At 42.4% G+C, this 19,649-nt stretch overlaps 1 protein-coding gene across 1 annotated transcript; it reads right to left on the bottom strand.

The window, feature by feature from the left end:
• Positions 1-9,274: 9,274 nt before the first annotated feature.
• LOC125510508 (serine/threonine-protein phosphatase BSL2 homolog) lies at positions 9,275-19,229 on the bottom strand. Its single transcript, XM_048675716.1, has 21 exons — positions 18,360-19,229; positions 17,485-17,545; positions 17,232-17,310; positions 16,880-16,959; positions 16,705-16,799; positions 16,507-16,606; positions 16,062-16,131; positions 15,264-15,365; positions 15,102-15,183; positions 14,115-14,294; positions 12,864-13,137; positions 12,513-12,753; positions 12,160-12,330; positions 11,680-11,918; positions 11,154-11,238; positions 10,976-11,074; positions 10,691-10,890; positions 10,532-10,607; positions 10,304-10,439; positions 10,090-10,226; positions 9,275-9,991 (listed from the first exon to the last, which is right to left on the bottom strand). Exons 1-21 carry the CDS (start codon positions 18,745-18,747, stop codon positions 9,905-9,907), a joined length of 2,982 nt encoding a protein of 993 aa, XP_048531673.1. The 5' UTR covers positions 18,748-19,229; the 3' UTR covers positions 9,275-9,904.
• Positions 19,230-19,649: the final 420 nt, after the last annotated feature.

Genomic DNA, 19,649 nt, shown 5'->3' with positions numbered 1-19,649 from the left:
GAAGATGGCCACCGGAGATGGATCCCCCCTCCCGCAGGGTACCAGAAAGGGGTCCCGATTGGTTTTTCGTGGTTCTGGAGGCTTGCGGCGGCGGAACTCCCGATCTATCTTCTGTTCTGGAAGTTTTAGGGTACGACAGTATATATGGGTGAAAGGAGAACGTCGGTGGAGCTACGGGGGCCCCACGAGGCAAGGGGCGCGCCCAGGGGGAGGGCGCGCCCTCCACCCTCGTGACCGCCTCATGGCTCTTCTGACGTGGGGTCCAAGTCCATCAGGTGGGTTTCCTTCCAAAAATAACTTCTCCAGTTGATTTCGTTCCGTTTTGACTCCATCTGATATTCCTTTTCCTTGAAATACTGAAATAGGCATAAAACAGCAAATCTAGGCTGGGCCTCCGGTTAATAGGTTAGTCCCAAAAATAATATAAAAGTGGATAATAAAGCCCAATATAGTCCAAAACAGTAGATAAAGTAGCATGGAGCAATCAAAAATTATAGATACGTTGGAGACGTATCAATCAACATAGTGATGTTCACCATTGAAAACTACTCCATCTCACGTGATGATCGGACATGGTTTAGTTGATATGGATCACGTGATCATTTAGATGACTAGAGGGATGTCTATCTAAGTGGGAGTTCTTAAGTAATATGATTAATTGAACTTTAATTTATCATGAACTTAGTACTTGATAGTATTTGCATGTCTATGTTGTTGTAGATCAATGGCACGTGCTACCGTTTCCTTGAATTTTAATGTGTTCCTAGAGAAAGCTAAGTTGAAAGATGATGGTAGAAACTACACGGACTGTGTCCATAACTTGAGGATTATCCTCATTGTTGCACAGAAGAATTATGTCCTGGAAGCACCGCTAGGTGCAAGACCCGCTGCAGGAGCAACTTCGGACGTTATGAACGTCTGGTAGAGCAAAGTTAATGACTACTCGATAGTTCAGAGTGCCATGTTATACGGCTTAGAATCGGGACTTCAAAGACGTTTTGAACGTCATGGAGCATATGAGATGTTCCAGGAGTTGAAGTTAATATTTCAAGCAAATGCCCGAGTTGACAGATATGAAGTCTCCAACAAGTTCTATAGCTGCAAAATGGAGGAGAATAGTTCTGTCAGTGAACACATACTCAGAATGTCTGGGTACCACAACCACTTGACTCAGCTGGGATTTAATCTTCCTGATGATAGTGTCATTCACAGAGTTCTTCAATCACTGCCACCAAGCTGTAAAGGCTTCGTGATGAACAATAATATGCAAGGTATGGAAAAGACAATTCCCGAGCTCTTCGCAATGCTAAAGGCTGCGGAGGTAGAAATCAAGAAGGAGCATCAAGTGTTGATGGTTAACAAGACCACTATTTTCAAGAAAAAAGGCAAAGGGAAGAAGGGGAACTTCAAGAAGAACAGCAAGCCAGTTGCTGCTCAAGGGAAGAAGCCCAAGTCTGGATCTAAGCCTGAGACTAAGTGCTTCTATTGCAAAGGGACTGGTCACTGGAAGCGGAACTACCCCAAGTATTTGGTGGATAAGAAGGATGGCAAAGTGAAAGGTATATTTGATATACATGTTATTGATGTGTACCTTACTAATTCTCGTAGTAGCGTCTGGGTATTTGATACTGGTTCTGTTGCTCATATTTGCAACTCGAAACAGGGGCTACGGATTAAACGAAGATTGGCTAAGGACGAGGTGACGATGCGTGTGGGAAATGGTTCCAAAGTCGATGTGATCGTCACCGGCACGCTACCTCTACATCTACTGTCGGGATTAGTTTTAGACCTAAATAATTGTTATTTGGTGCCAGCGTTGAGCATGAACATTATATATGGTTCTTGTTTAATGCGAGACAGTTATTCATTTAGATCGGAGAATAATGGTTGTTCTATTTATATGAGTAATATCTTTTATGGTCATGCACCCTTGATGAGTGGTCTATTTTTGTTGAATCTCGATTGTAGTGATACACATATTCATAATATTGAAGCCAAAAGATGCAAAGTTAATAATGATAGTGCAACTTATTTGTGGCACTGCCGTTTAGGTCATATTGGTGTAAAGCGCATGAAGAAACTCCATACTGATGGGCTTTTGGAATGACTTGATTATGAATCACTTGATGCTTGCGAACCATTCCTCATGTGCAAGATGACTAAGAGTCCGTTCTCCGGAACAATGGAGCGAGCAACTGACTTACTGGAAATAATACATACTAATGTATGCGGTCCGATAAGTGTTGAGGCTCGCGGCGGGTATCATTATTTTCTAACCTTCACAGATGATTTGAACAGATATGGGTATATCTACTTAATGAAACATAAGTCTGAAACATTTGAAAAGTTCAAAGAATTTCAGAGTGAAGTGGAAAATCATCGTAACAAGAAAATAAAGTCTCTACGATCTGATCGTGGAGGTGAATATTTGAGTTATGAGTTTAGTCTTCATTTGAAACAATGTGGAATAGTTTCGCAACTCACGCCACCTGGAACACCACAGCGTAATGGTGTGTCCGAACATCATAACCGTACTTTATTAGGTATGGTGCGATCTATGATGTCTCTTACTGATTTACCGCTATTGTTTTGGGGTTATGCTTTTGAGACGACTACATTCACGTTACATAGGGCACCATCTAAATCCGTTGAGACGACACCATATGAACTATGGTTTGGCAAGAAACCTAAGCTGTCGTTTCTTAAAGTTTGGGGCTGTGATGCTTATGTGAAAAAGCTTCAACCTGATAAGCTCGAACCCAAATCGAAGAAATGTGTCTTCATAGGATATCCAAAGGAGACTGTTGGGTACACCTTCTATCACATATCCGAAGGCAAGATATTCCTTGCTAAGAATGGATCATTTCTAGAGAAGGAGTTTCTCTCAAAAGAAGTGAGTGGGAGGAAAGTATAACTTGATGAGGTAATTGTACCTTCTCCCGAATTGGAAAGTAGTTCATCACAGAAATCAGTTCCAGTGATTACTACACCAATTAGTGAGGAAGCTAATGATGATGATCATGAAACTTCTGATCAAGTTACTACCGAACCTCATAGGTCAACCAGAGTACGATCCGCACCAAAGTGGTACGGTAATCCTATTCTGGAGGTCATGTTACTTGACCATTAAGAACCTACGAACTATGAGGAAGCGATGATGAGCCCAGATTCCGCGAAATGGCTTGAGGCCATGAAATCTGAGATGGGATCCATGTATGAGAACAAAGTGCGGACTTTGGTTGACTTGCCCGATGATCGGCAAGCAATATAGAATAAATGGATCTTCAAGAAGAAGACTGACGCTAACGGTAATGTTATTGTCTACAAAGCTCGACTTGTTGCAAAAGGTTTCTGACAAGTTCAAGGTGTTGACTACGATGATACCTTCTCACCCGTAGCGATACTTAAGTTTGTCTAAATCATGTTAGCAATTGCCACATTTTATGATTATAAATTTTGGCAAATGGATGTCAAAACTACATTCCTTAATGGGTATCTTAAAGAAGAGTTGTATATGATGCAACCAGAAGGTTTTGTCGATCCAAAAGGTGCTAACAAAGTCTGCAAGCTCCAGCGATCCATTTATGGACCGGTGCAAGCCTCTCGGAGTTGGAATACACTTTGATAGTGTGATCAAAGCATATGGTTTTATACAGACTTTTGGAGAAACCTGTATTTACAAGAAAGTGAGTGGGAGCTCTGTAGCATTTCTAATATTATATGTGGATGACATATTGTTGATTGGAAATAATACAGAATTTCTGGATAGCGTAAAAGGATACTTGAATAAGAATTTTTCAATGAAAGACCTCGGTGAAGCTGCTTATATATTGGGCATCAAGATCTATAGAGATAGATCAAGACGCTTAATTGGACTTTCACAAAGCACATACCTTGATAAAGTTTTGAAGAAGTTCAAAATGGATCAGTCAAAGAAAGGGTTCTTGCCTGTGTTACAAGGTGTGAAGTTGAGTCAGAATCAATGCTCGACCACTGCAGAAGATAGAGAGAAAATGAAAGTCATTCCCTATGCCTCAGCCATAGGATCTATCATGTATGCAATGCTGTGTATCAGACCTGATGTGTGCCTTGCTATAAGTTTAGCAGGGAGATGCCAAAGTAATCCAGGAGTGGATCACTGGACAGCGGTCAAGAACATCCTGAAATGCCTGAAAAGGACTAAGGATATGTTTCTCGTTTATGGAGGTGACAAAGAGCTTGCCGTAAATGGTCACGTCAATGCAAGCTTTGACACTGATCCGGATGACCCTAAGTCACAAACCGGATATGTATTTATATTGAATGGTGGAGCTGTCAGTTGGTGCAGTTCCAAGCAGAGCATCGTGGCGGGATCTACGTGTGAAGCAGAGTACATAGCTGCTTCGGAAGCAGCAAATGAAGGAGTTGATATCCGATCTAGGTGTAATACCTAGCGCATCGGGTCCAATGAAAATCGGTTGTGACAATACTGGAGCAATTGCCTTCGCGGAGGAATCCAGATTTCACAAGAGAACCAAACACATCAAAAGACGCTTCAATTCCATCCGCGATCAAGTCAAGGAGGGGGACATAGAAATTTGCAAGATACATACAGATCTGAATGTTGCAGACCCGTTGACTAAGCCTCTCTCACGAGCAAAACATGATCAGCACCAAGACTCCATGGGTGTTAGAATCATTACTATGTAATCTAGATTATTCACTCTAGTGCAAGTGGGAGAATGAAGGAAATATGCCCTAGAGGCAATAATAAAGTTGTTATTTATATTTCCTTATATCATGATAAATGTTTATTATTCATGCTAGAATTGTATTAACCGGAAACTTAGTACTTGTTGAATACATATACAAACAGAGTGTCCCTGGTATGCCTCTACTTGATTAGCTCGTTAATCAAAGATGGTTAAGTTTCCTGACCATAGACATGTGTTGTTATTTGATGAATGAGATCACATCATTAGAGAATGATGTGATGGACAAGACCCATCCATTAGCTTAGCATTATGATCATTTAGTTTTATTGCTATTGCTTTCTTCATGACTTATACATATTCCTCTGACTATGAGATTATGCAACTCCCGAATACCGGAGGAACACTTTGTGTGCTATCAAATGTCACAACATAACTGGATGATTATAAAGGTGCTCTATAGGTGTCTCCGATGGTGTTTGTTGAGTTGGCATAGATCAAGATTAGGATTTGTCACTCCGAGTATCGAAGAGGTATCTCTGGGCCCTCTCGGTAATGCACATCACTATAAGCCTTGCAAGCAATGTGACTAATGAGTTAGTTATGGGATGATGCATTATGGAATGAGTAAAGAGACTTGCCGGTAACGAGATTGAACTAGGTATGATGATACCGACGATCAAATATCGGGCAAGTAACATACGGATGACAAAGGGAATGACGTATGTCGTTATGCGGTTTGACCGATAAAGATCTTCATAGAATATGTAGGAGCCAATATGAGAATCCAGGTTCCGCTATTGGTTATTGACCGGAGATGTGTCTCAGTCATGTCTACATAGTTCTCGAACCTGTAGGGTCCGCGCGCTTAACGTTCGATGATGATTTGTATTATGAGTTATGTGATTTGATGACCGAAGTTTGTTGGAGTCCCGGATGAGATCACGGACATGACGAGGAGTCTCTAAATGGTCGAGAGGTAAAGATTCATATATTGGAAGGTTATATTCGGACATCGGAATGGTTCCGAGTGATTCAGATATTTTACCGGAGTACCGAGGGGTTACCGGAACCCCCCGGGAGGAAGTATTGGGCCTATTGGGCCATATTGGAGGAGAGAAGGAAGGCCACGTGGGGAGGCGCCCCCCCCCTCTTACCCAAACCGAATTGGACTAGGGGAGGGGGGCGGCCCCCCTCTTTCCTTCTCCCTCTCTCTCCTTTCCCCTTTTCCTCTTCGGTGGAAGGAAGGAAGGGGGGTTGAATCCTACTTGGACTAGGAGTCCAAGTAGGACTCCCCCCCATGGCGCGCCCCGCTTGGCCGGCCACCTCCTCCTCCCCCCTCCCCTTTATATACGAAGGCGGGGGCACCCCAAAGGCACAACAGACAATCTCTTAGCCGTGTGCGGTGCCCCACTCCATAGTTTAACACCTCGGTCATATCGTTGTAGTGCTTAGGTGAAGCCCTGCGTCGGTAACTTCATCATCACCGTCGCCATGGCGTCGTGCTGAGGAAACTCTCCCTCGTCCTCAACTGGATCAAGAGCTCGAGGGACGTCATCGTGCTAAACGTGTGCTGAACACGAAGGTCTCGTACGTTCGGTACTTGGATCGGTTGGATCGTGAAGACGTTCGACTACATCAACCGTGTTACTAAACGCTTCCGCTTTCGGTCTACGAGGGTACGTGGACACACTCTCCCCTCTCGTTGCTATGCATCTCCTAGTTAGATCTTGCGTGATCGTAGGAAATTTTTTGAATTACTACGTTCCCCAATATCCCCTCTGGCCCCCACTTCTGGCTGCCAGTTTCTTTTCCTCCGAAAATAGTTTAGTAAAATTTTCAGCCTTTGCTTCGGAAAGCATTAAGTAAAAGCGGAGCATCACATTAAGCGAGGTGACATAATGTTGATAATATATTGTCTTTACCACCAATTCATCACCAAGACAGCTGCACAACTATCTTTTTTATCATTGATGGCAATAGCACAATACAAGATATTTTTTTCTTTCTGTCATTGAGATACTCCCTCCGTTCCATAATGCAGTGCGTATATACTTTTTAGAAAGTCAAACATTGCAAATTTTGACCAAGTTTATAGAGAAAATTATTTATATCCACAATACCAAATATACAAAATATGAAACTACATCTTACAATGAATCTAATGATATATGTTTGGCATTCTAGATGTAAATGTTTTTCTCCACAAACATGGTCAAACTTTGTGAGGTTTGACTTTTCAAAAAATCTATATGCACTACCTTATGGAACGGAGGAAGCATATACTTGCAAGGTTAAACCTAATTAGCGTACACACTCCCTCTTGGAAATCATTAATCTAAACACGACTATTGCAAAGACTAATAGATGAGAGAGCATATATATATCTATAAATCATGCAACAAGGAGCTCATATGAATCCAAAAAAAAATATAAATCTAATCATAAAGTGCTAATTCAACACACGCAACAAACACACCATTAATAACATCAGATGGATCACAATCATATTAGGAAGCTCATGTGATATTTGTTGACGAACAAAGGAGAGAGGATGCCATCTAGATATTGTTATCGACTCATAGTCCAAGGGGGACTACTCACACATGGACATGGTGGCAACACGGGCGATGAAGATGGCTCCAACGATGAATTCCCCCTCCGATGGAGTAACGGGAAAGGCCTCCAGATTGGATCGTCGTGGAATAGGAGGTGACGGTAGCATGAAAAATCCTTAATAAATCTTATGGGAGGTTCCGGGAAAATATAAAGGCGGCAGAAGAAAGAGGTGTTTTAGGGGCGCCCTGTGGGGCCCATGCACCCCCACCTCATTGCCCTGCCCTAGACCGCGAGCCAGGGGCATGTGGGGCCCATAGATACCCCCTCTGCTGGTCTCTAATCCCTTTAGCTCCTCGATTAAACTTCTAGAAATATTTTTCCAAAAAAATCATCCTCGAAAGTGGTGATTTTTTGAAAGTCCAAAAGCATGAAAAATAGCAACTGGCACTAGGCACTGAATTAATAGGTTAGTCCAAAAAGTTGGTATAAAACTGTGCCGAAATGATATAAAAGTAGCATGAACATAACTAAAATTATAGATAAGTTTGAGACATCACCCACTGGACTATGAGTTTGTAGAACTGGCTAAGTAGCAATCTCTCCCCTCATTTTTCAATACAAAAATCACATGAGCTTCGTAACATGATTGTGATATATGTTATAATTCTAGCGGTTACTTTTGTTGTGTGATTAATTATTACTTTATGATCAGATTATATGCAGTATTTTATATGTCTTATCGATGCATATTTTCTTCTTCGAATCATTAGTCTAACCCCTTGGTTCAGATGAAATAGTGGGAGTGGTGCACATTAGATGTGGCAAATCTTGGTAAGGGAAGTACCTCGGTGACAGTAAGAGAAAAAAAAGCTTATAATTGTATTTGGGCCACTAAGGATAATAATATTGTTGACCCGTTGTCTCGGTTATGAGCTAGAGGTGAGGGGGATGTATTGTTAATTATATGTCATGTTCCTTAATGCAATGCTCTATTTTATTACATAGGACCTGATATGCGGAGGGATCCCGGTTGAATGGTGTAGTATTAGCTATAGAAGTTTGCAGACAGACGTTGGTCAATAGATTCATGGACGTATTGTCTATATAATATCATGGCACCAGATTTATTATTTGTCATACACATACCTATGCTTATATTTTTGTGCTGTTGTTATTGGGAGAGATATACTACTAGTGAACCTATGAACCCAAGTCCAATTTTCCACATAAAAACAAACCACTACCAGTATACAAGAAAAACATGCGTCCGTGAAAAAGGGGCCAGATGAAAAAAAAAGTGTCATAGTAGGAACACATCCATAACGAAAAATGCCGTATTGTCACACATGTGCTCACGCTTTAGGGGGGTGATGAAAATACATGACAATGTCTCAGAAATTAGTCCTAGAAGGGCACCCACACCCCGCTCAAACACTTGTATATGATATTCTTTGGACAACCTATGGCAAGATTATTCATGACAGAAGTGAGAGTGATGTTTTTTACCCGATTTCTCGGGTCAGTCGCACCTACGCTGTGTAGCTTCAGCCTTCTAGGGCCTAGATATGTGAACCTCTCAGTACAGGAGCCAAATGTTGCATACTTGGCGTGATCATGATAGACTCGCATGTATACGATTGGAGTCAACTTCGTAACAAGCTGGGGCCCATATGGCATCCTCTTAGTACATGAGCCAAGTGTCGTGTACTTGGCGCAGTCACTGGAGACCCGTATGTACACAAGTGAGAATGGTTCTCAAGTGTAAACCCATCAAATGGTGCGTACTTGACGCAGTCATTGAAGACTCGTATGTATACATGACGGACATAAGACCTCGTAACCTGTTGGGTCCACATAGCAGCCGCCTCTCAATACATGAACCAAATTCTCCAGCACGGTGCTCAGGGTAGCAGATTCCCATTCCAGATCACCACAACAAGCATTCAGTAAAAGGTACTCCCTCCGTAAACTAATACAAGAGCGTTTAGACCACTATTATAGAGGGAGTTTTCCGTACACATCCAAAACAACGAAGTAACACCCTTTTTGCCTCCAATAAATCAAATCACGACCTCCGTTCAACGGCCAAAACTTCAAACACAAAAATTGTACACATCAGCGGCAGGCTGAAATTACAGTGGGCATGCCGGGACAAAAGTAGCAGGCAGAGCTATTATACACGACTAGACCACGATCCAGTCCCTGTGGCAACTCAACAACACCTTTGCAAAATCAGAACCCTAGACCCCCACCCCCAAAAGGGAACAGAAAGAATACCTAGTACAATAACACTATTTCCTTTTGCCATTCCAATTGGAAGCAAAAAAACACATACACCCCATTATATCCACCGGCAAGCTGGGTATATACAAGTGAAGCCTCAGCGGCTCTTCAGAGAACCTCTGAGTTGATATGCCATACTTCTCATGCTAGGGAAACAGCTTGGAGAGCTCGTAATTAGCGCTGACCTAGATGAAGTTATATTCCTCATCTTTGTAGTAACTTCCACTTTCTTGTAGATGATTCTATTTTGGCATGGCTGTGAGCTAAAACCAGTCTCTCAAACATAAATCATTTTCTTGTGCAGAGAAGGGGCAAGATTCCGCTGAGTAAGACTTCAGATGGATCATATTAACCAATGTCTGATGAAGCTACTATATCCAGGCAAGAGCACCTCGATCATTTGCCACTGCTTGGGGACGGCCCCTGGTTGGAGTTGCTGGCCTATTTGCATTCAGCTCCTGAATGCCATTTAATGTATAACATAGTCAACACATGGACCAAAGCAATCTGGCTAGTTCAAATAAAGAAATGTCTTTCCAACAAAATAGTGTTTTACCTGCATCCATGTATCTTCGATCTGATCTGGTGAGGTCTCAGGTGATGTGATTGCAGGAGGCAAAGGATGAATTAGTTTTGGAACAACTACAAGATCTCTACCCAAAACTAAGATTGCACCAGCATTGTTTGCAGTACCTGTGTACATACCATGCAAATCTATCACAAACTGAGCCAAGAGAGTGAGACCAAATATTGTTAAATCATATTCTCACCGCAATAATTTGTTGCTGAGAAAAGAGTGATCAGGTGGCCTTGAGCAAAGCGCTCAAAGCCATCCATCACGCACTCATGTGCTCGTACAATTAATTGAAGGTCGTTGTTGTTACAGAACTCCATTACACGATCAGGCTGTGTCAACAACACGTGTTAGCTTCAGAAATCAAAGGGGACAAAGGAAAGGGGAGATGAATTCATCAATATAAGGAATAGGGAGTACTAACCCCAAATGTAACAAGACCAGGCCCCCGAGCATTTGGTCTTAATCCTTCAACGCTGTCATTTTCTGTTGGATCAGACCTGTAAGCATCCCAGCAAGATCATGGATCAACAAAACACTCCGGCTAAGGGTAAATATTAGTGTAAGTTGTTGAAATGCTGACCATAGAAGATCCATGAGGACAACCGAGCCTGCTTCCATGGTAATTGGTCTCTGAAGATTCTCGATCTGTTCTACATGGTTGATTGAGCGACCGATGCCACCATGCATACAGATAATTTTCTTTTCTATGAGTGCAGCCAAAGGAAGCCAGTTAAATAGCCTATTCATACGATGCCATGTCCAGATGCCATCTCTTTCGCCCTATATTTTCAGCAAAGAACACACACATGTAAGAAAAGATAAAAGGTGATATTGGACGAAATACAGTATACAAAGAAAAAGTTACCATTCGCTCTATACACTCTATTCGGAAGCCAAATAAAGCGTTAATGTCAGCGGCCTCATGATTTCCACGAATTAAATGTACGTTTTGCGGATATTCAACCTGAAATGTACAATTGTTTAGATATTACAATTTAAATAAACGGCATAGAAGAACAGGTCTAAAAGTTGCTGATTACTACCTTCAAAGCAAGAAGAAGGGACATAGTTTCTAAACTGTGCTGCCCACGATCCACATAATCACCCAAGAAGAGATAATCAATGTACCTGCAGGTTAAGACAAGACAATAAGCGAGCTGAAGATGACTAAACTACCCCCTCCAAAATATCATCTCTAAACTACTATATTCAAGGGACAGTGATATTTATTAGAGACAACGAACAGGGAACAAAACTAATTCTAAATCAGGGTTGAAGTTCTAGAGATTAGTGCACTAAAAAAATATCAGATATGGTGTTTCCGAAAAAATACCCCCTCCGTCCCAAAAAGCTTGTCTTACATTTGTCTAGATACGGATGTATCTAGACACGTTTTAGTGTTAGATACATCTGTATCTAGACAAATCTAAGACAAGCTTTATGAGAGAGGTAATATTAGATATGGCATCAAAATTTCTCTTGGTGTTTGGCATATCGAAAAGCACCATAGCTATTAGCAAAAAGAATTAAGAAAAGTGACATCTTTATCACTCAAAAGCAAGAACTTACGCGATGTCTCCAGCCGTTGAAGGAGAACCATACTCATCAAACAATCGCATAAGGTCACCAAATTGACCATGTAAATCACCAAATATTTTAATGGGAGCTTTAAGTTGCAAAACACTTGGTTCACTTGAAAATATTCTCTCAGCACTATCACACAGATCTGCAATCTCATTGCAGTCCAAGAAGAACTGCCTTCGCACGGGAGGCTTCCAGCCGCGAGGTTTCAACAGAGATGCAATCACCTGGATATGTATAGCAGCAAACAGAACACGAAGTGAATATACAGATGACATGAAGAACAGTAAGTATCACAGCCAATGCCTACATTGAGAACTAAAACTTCTACATCACCAAGGCTCATTACCATAGCAAATAAGCTACCAGATATTTATTTGTTTTTGTACATAGATGCCTAGCTTTAGACCAGAGAACACACATTAGCTTTGATTCAAATGTGGCCATATTTTGGATATGAAACGGTACCTTTTTAGGAATACTATTAATGGACATCTGGCGGTCAAGCAACTTCCTTGCAGCAGTTGCATTCTCAGGTGTGCCATAGCTGACCCTTCTTCCTTCGTTTTCAAACTGGTCAATCGAAAGCTGTCTGACCATGCCACCTAAGGCACCTCCAGTTTCCGCAGCCACTACCACCTGTCAGAAGAAAAAAAAGAGCATGTCATCTGACGTGATGCAAAAGTGGCTTTAGCTACACGGGTAACAAGCACTGCCAAATGTATCAGTGCACTGACCTGATATAAAATAAACTGCCAAATAAAACAAATGGACTACAAATGATACAACAAAATGCAACATATGGCCTATTCAGTACTCACAGCTCTGTGGTGCAACCGAACACCAGGTGGAGGTGTCATGTTATTTGAAAGTGCAGCGTCTGGTTTAATGAGGCTTGAATGTTTGTTGCTTGATGAAGAATCTGGAGACTGCTCCTTGTCAGACAACTCTTCTGCCTCACCATTAACCTGCCTAGCCTTTACAGCAGCTAAAGTAGCACTAATTGCCTCTGCCTCTGCTGCTGATGCTTCGACCAAGTAATCAACACCTTTACTTGATCTCCTGTGATGTAATTAATTTTGAACAAAAAAATCAAAATAATAATTTGGAAACAAATGCCAACTTGCTAATGAAAGATCACAGAACACACTCATGAAACAAATGGAGTGTACCTCTGTCCCTGCGGTACGGCGTTCTCAGGGCTAATATCAGTATACATGTCCCCATTAAGAGGAGGAGCAACTGGTGTTCCAAGAACTACAGATCCATCTGGAGCTGATTCTGAAGCTGCCTGTTTTGTACGTTCATCATTGTAAGCATATCTTCCAGGTGCCTTTCCAGCTTGTGTGTCAGTAGCTGCTGAACTTGCCGCTGCGTGATTAGCAGCAGTTGTCGTTTCTGCGGCAGCAAGATCTTCAGCCACAAGAAGATCATCTAGCAATACACCTACATTGGTAGTCCTAAGATGTTAGCACAAAATAGGTAAATGTGATAGCATTAAACATTACGAAATAAAAGTAAAAATACAGACAATTATTCTGAACAGGCAAATATGAATGTACTTTAAACAACTGAAAACTATATAAATTATTGTACATTATTGAAGATATTTTTAAGTGCTTCAGACAAAAGAATGAAGGAGTATGACAACAGTACTAATGTGAACTATCAACAAAATTAACCTCAGACCCCAAAGAATGTGTACGACAGAAAGAGTGTAGTGGCCAGTCATTCCTAATGTGCTCAGGATAGAACTAATGGACTGGTAGTGTATGTCCCATTAAATGATAGTAAATGAGACAAAAATGACATAGCAAGAGGAATCAAAATGAATGGCAACTTATTTAGACATTACATCTGGGGACAACCAGTCCACGGCATCTGTTAACCATACAATGAATTTGATAACTAGCAGGGGCGGATGCTAATATCGTAAACGTCATTCACATAGAACATACAATCATCCTACAAGTACCAAACAACCAAGGTGTGAACAATATACATTTGTAAGTTAAGTAATTGTCCGTCATGGAGTACCACGTGATGGACCTTTAGTAAGTTCATACATGTCAGAGAACACTATTTTATTTGATCAGGGTGAATTGAAAATAATATATGGCATTTCATCTAAGCAAAAACATAGGTTGTGAGGTCACGTGCTCACAAATCAAATATTAGTATGAAACAAGTAGACTCTGAATGTGTAAAGTGATGGCACCAGCAAAGTCAAAGCTCAGCACACATGCACGAAATGCAATGTGGGGATAAATGGATAGGTCTTGGTTGATTTGCAATATATAGAATTATTAATGATAGCAAACAAGTTTACCTAGCAAGTAGCAAAAGTGGGGAGCTTTGGGAGATCAGATTCATAGAACTGCATGAAAGAAAATGCATGTTTCTGTGCACAATTATCAGCTTACCTCCCCGTAAACCTCCATAAAGGAATATTAAGTCGCCAACAGCAGCTGCTGCATGCCTACACCGTCGCGTAAGTTCAACAGCAGCATCACCTCCTGCTGCATCCGCACTATATCTTCCTGTCCTGGGAGTTGTGACAACTGACTTCGTGTCGCACCAAACTCCAGCAGCCGTGTCCAGCACTGGAATCAGGTAGAATGGTACGAAGTTATATGAAAATTGCAGGAGTCTCATCATAATTTTTGTACATAGCTAAAGTAATTAACTTTGATGCTGATATAACTTTAAATGACCAAAGATAAATTCAGTGCTAGGCTGCTAGGAAAAGAGGCAGAAAAATTGTGCTAGGCTGCTAGGAAAAGAGGCAGAAAAATTGGCTCATATCAGCAACCATGGGTGACAAGAGTGAACTACAGGAATGTTTTGCTATTCAAACATCTTACAGAGATTGACATAATTAGCAAGTGATGTTTAAGTTATGATTTGCAAAATTATAATACTGAAAGTACTGGAGTTTTCAAGTACTTACAATAGTTCAGGTCTTTTTTAGACAACTAGTCAATGTGTACGTGCAATGCACGTTAATTTGGAAGTATATTAAGTGCATGCGGATATTAAGTAGGATATTATTTGCGCGTTATTATGTGATTAGCACTATATTTGGTATGAAATTAACTGCACGCTAAACGTGTTGAGCGCTCGACATTAAAGCAGTCTAGGTCGTTGGATTAATATGATTTGATGGCCGAGATTAATTGGATCTACCCCTTTGGGTCTTTTTATATTGGTATAGATGAATACTAGAAATCCACAAAAGGATCTTTAACATTTTACATGCTAACATTCAGACAAACTAAAAGAGACCGACTTCCTATAGATTCTGCCAGTCATCAGCACAAACTATGAGGTCAGAATGAATGGTTTCATACCCAGATTGTTAAACTGATATTGAAAAACAAAGGTAATTTCAAAAATTTCAAAATTGGAACCTGCAACACTTGAGGAGTCCTCTACCATCCGACCACCTCCAAGAGCACCTCCTGACACATGAAGACGTGCATTCACGAAAACCTAAACACAAGAACAGGCATTAGACACACACCACGCTGGATAACATTTTTATTAAGAAAAAATAGGGATGAATGTCTTACAGCTGCATGTTGGTATCTTGGTGACGGAGAGACACCAGGGGCTATTGCCCACTCCCAGCGCCCATCTCTATGTTTCGCGAGACCATATGCACTTGATAGTGGCTGATAGTTTAACAAGGAGGGTACATTCTTAAGAATATGAGCTATATGGGATCTAAGATCTATTCATCACTCCTAATACTGATATTAAAGACACAGAAGCGGTGCAACAGAAATATGTGCTACTTTTACTAATCAAGTGTAATTAGACATCTGGAAATTCAGGCCATTACTTCACGGTAATTGTATCACTTGCATCATTTGAGCAATAAACACATATGCATTAACTACTTGCCACCCATAACCATGATCACTTCGAGGTGGCATAATTAACATAGTAACAAAGAAAATTCCACATCATGGAAAGCACCAGCTGCCTCACTAGAAACGCTCAAAATGCCCAATTATTTAATTCCATGTTTCCTTTTCATTTAGTCATATAAACTTAGCTACAGCAAGAGGTTCAAACATACTACTACTTCCATTGCAAAATAGATATAGTCCTAGAAAACTTGCAGTCATATGTAACTTTCGCTATTCGTGATTCTATATATGAAGATTGCTGAGATTGGTAAAACAAGAATAATATTATTACATTTGTCACAAAAAATCGCAATTCCAATTCTATTTTAAATTTAATTATACATTCACATAAAAAGACTATCAAAATTGCATCAATTAGACCATCATACCATGTTTAAAATGTTGTGTATTTTGGAACAGAGGATTTTATGATTATGTCAGAATTGTTTCACTTACCACACTATTACCATCCCTCCCACCGCAGAGTAAAAGTAGACCATCAGATCGTGCACTGGCAGTGGCATACCTGAAGAACAATACCACGTGTACGTTTAGTGAAAGAAAATAAAAACCAGTTCTACTTCCAGTAAAATAATATAAAAGAATATGACCTAAATGCAGAAGTTGGATCACAACAAACTGAATGGGCAATAGGGTTGTTAACTTTGCCACATCATGCTACTCTGTACCATTACCATACAAAATAAATAGCAGCAAAATATTAATTAAAGATAGCTTAACAATGGAGTAAAGTTGTACAAGATGGTAATTTAGAAGCAACATAGGTGTATTGTCAGGAAAAGTTATAATATGTCAAGCCACTGTCACTAATACATTATTTGTAGCTCACCAATGTACTTTACCACATGAAGCATTTTTCATTTCTGTTAGCCACACTTACATGCATGGTGGTGGTCCTTCACCTTCTGGTTCAAGTTTCCTCCATTCATATGGCTTAGCAGCCGTATCAAGAGCCCATACATCCGCCAGAGGCCGCTTCCCTAAGCAAATGAAAACCGCCCAAGTACCAACACCATTCAGGGAAATACTAGGAATATTTATCTCAATCTTGACAAATATTTAAGGAGCAATTGCCTACCATCATTTCCACCTATTGTCAACAAGAACCTCTGTCCAACCAAGGCCATCACATGTCCATATCGTGGACCTGGACCAGGTCCTTGAACCACCACTCTATAAAGAGTATACCACCCTCAGGAGAGATAATGAAGAAATAAAACTCTCAAATCAAATTAGTGAAGAAGAATAATCACCTGTGCCATCGTGGTCTCTGTTGTGTAAGATCTAGAACATGAAGGTCCTCCGCAGATAAACCAGCTGGGCCAATTCCACCCTGGATGGCAAGAAATGATGAAAGAAAGACGAGATATTTAATGGTTTACCTCCATAAAGACTTGTAAGCAATAAAGAGAACCCCTTACAAAATGAAGCCCATGGTTTTAAACAATTATGATATTGCAGTTACCTTGGTTAGATTAGCTTGGGAATAGTGGAGGGTTGTGGGTGTTTTAAACGGTAAAAACAAGTACTAATAGCAGACTAGTTATCTCGAACAATCCAGTCTGGTCACTAAATTGACACGCCATTAGTAAAAAAAACATATACCTGAATGACAACCATGGTTCCAACCGCGGTTGCTACATGTGCAGCTCTTGGTGAAGGAGGCTCACCAAGTGGAGTAAGCCTGACAAAGTAGTATTGTGATCAGGTTAGCTGATTTTTTGAGTGCTAAAAATCGAACTATCATGGTACCCTAGAAGAGAAGAGTTGTGAAGACTTTACTGAAGTAGCAGCCCAAGTATGAGATGTTGAAAAAGAGAAAGAAAAAGAGCAGGAAACCATTTATAGAATACCCTACCTGCTCCACTTATTTGATAATACATCGTAACAGTGGACATCTGCTGTGGCACCGGCAAGACCTGCGACCAAGGAGACCGTTGAGATAGTCGCCTATGTATTTGACTGGAATAAGATGAGAATTTGCTCGCCAGATAAGATCATCTACTTTTGCATTGCAGAGAATGATTTGGACACTGGAACAAGTAAACTTGTATTTTAAGATTCAAATGATTCTTCCCAAAAGATTACACAAGTTGGCACTCAAAAGAGAAAGCCACTAACTTCATGTCAGTGACAGATCTTGAAGAAGTTTCATTACGCTCCTATTTTGCTTAGATAAAAAAAAATGGTTCCGCCTGCTATCTTCATAGAATAGGCACAACTAGAGATAGCACATGATTGGAGACAGTAGAATGTTCCTGCAAACCAACCAGCCAACTATAATCCTATAAACATTTGGCAACTTTATATGGTAGAGTTGAAAGAAAAATTGTCCACGGGATAGGGGATTATTCAGAAAGTTGTTTTACTACTCAATTTTAGTGCTACCTGAAACGGCATTGAGCATTCTAGTGCAGGGAATCAATTTGGTATTAAAAACCTACCAACCAGCAGTAACTATATCCAGCATTTGAGTTGAGCAAATCCAATTCATCAAAATAGCTCGAATCTAATTCCTGAATAGAAGTAATAGCTGAATTTCAGCTTTCTAGACCCACTCAAAATTAGCTTTCAGGCCGACTTCACCCACAAAATAGCATGACTTCTCGGTGAATGGCCTGAAGCCCGGAATTCATTTTCATTTCAAACTGAAATCTCAAAGTCTGTAAACCAAACACTGTTCGACAGTGGGAGACCATTAGAAATGACAAGGCACGGGATAAAAGGCATTACGGATCCCAGCGCTGCCAGCTGAGGAGGGAGGCGTTGCAGAGTTGCCCTCTAGCGCGGTTGCGCCGCCGAAGAGGATGAGCCGCGGCCCGACGTAGCCGGGCGAGCCCTCCTCCCCGACAGCCGGCACTGCCGTGAGCGTGTGGCCGCAGCGGCACCCCGGGCCGTCCTCCTTCTTGTCGATCACCGCGTTCACCGCGGTGTACCCTGGCGCCGGCCTCGGCCCCGATCCTGCCACGGCCGGAGAGGCCGGAGCCGCCGTGGGCGTCCCGGGCGTCGACGGGGCGGACGAGGAGGAGGTCTCGCTCCCGGAGCCTCGGCCCAGCGCGGCGGCGGTGGTCGCGTCGGAGTCGGAGTCCGACTCCGTCGTCATGCGCGAGTCCACGTCCATGGCCGCCTAGCCTCGTCCCGCTAGGGTTGGCCGGCGGGGCCCGAGATCCCCCGACGCGCCGGCCTAGGAGGCGCGGGCCCGGCCGCCAGCGCCAGAGCCGTGAGCCGGGCGGCCGGCGGAACCCTAGATTCCCCCGCCCGGCGCGATTTGTCGGGTCCCGCTTGTCCGGCCTGCCGCGATGCGATCGCGAGGGAGCGCGTGGGGAGGGAGGTGGAGGAAGGGATGGGGGAGGGAGAGCGCGCGCGCGCGCGGCCCGAGGCGGTGCCTCCGGGAGATTTGGGGCGAGAGTGGGAATTCGGGAGGCCGGCCGGGCGGTGCGGGGGTGGGATGGAACGGGGAATTCGGGGTGTCCCTGGGGGGCGGGGTGCAAATCTGGGGGTGGCCGCTTTGGTTTTGGTTGGAGCGGAGGAGACGAACGGGGGGACGGAGACGGGGGAGAGACCAAGGACGGACGATCGAGGTGGAGGAGAGAGAGAAGGGTGGGGGAACGGGACGACGAAGGGGGGGATGGAGAAATGGAGCATTTTTGGTGCCACTCGGTGCGGTTTTCCCGTTCTGGCCTCCTTCCTGGCTGGCTCTGCCTCTGCCTTTGCTTTGCCCGCTCTGCTCCGAACTGCAGCTCGCAGCATGACTTTTTAAGCATTTCTAACCGAATCCATTTCCTGCTTGTGCGTGGGACAGACCAGACAATGCCCGGACACAAGAGTGTTCTTTAAACAGACTAGGCCATCTCGAGCCATAGATTGGATCCACCTCAAATGCCTCCAAATTGTCTAAATCGACCCCTTTCCGTGCTAGCCCTTCCTTTTTCGCATTTGTGCCGCTGCCTTCCTCCGCCATACTAGCCGCCGACGCCCGCTCCGACGCCTGCCCGCCGACATGGACCTTGGGTCAGCCAAGTC

Source organism: Triticum urartu, chromosome 5 (genome assembly GCF_003073215.2).
Source record: "Triticum urartu cultivar G1812 chromosome 5, Tu2.1, whole genome shotgun sequence".
NCBI classification, from domain to species: domain Eukaryota; kingdom Viridiplantae; phylum Streptophyta; class Magnoliopsida; order Poales; family Poaceae; genus Triticum; species Triticum urartu.
Note: the sequence above shows the minus strand (reverse complement) of the source record. Positions and strands in the feature narration are given on the sequence as shown.

What these genes read in the sequence shown, in the direction of transcription:
- LOC125510508 (XM_048675716.1), bottom strand. Translation starts at nt 18,747, where the DNA reads ATGGACGTGGACTCGCGCATGACGACGGAGTCGGACTCCGACTCCGAC. An exon ending in CAGAGACCACGATGGCACAG is followed by an intron (nt 16,800 to 16,879) that starts GTGATTATTCTT and finishes TACTCTTTATAG; the next exon opens with AGTGGTGGTTCAAGGACCTG. An exon ending in GAAGGACCACCACCATGCAT is followed by an intron (nt 16,132 to 16,506) that starts GTAAGTGTGGCT and finishes ATTGTTCTTCAG; the next exon opens with GTATGCCACTGCCAGTGCAC.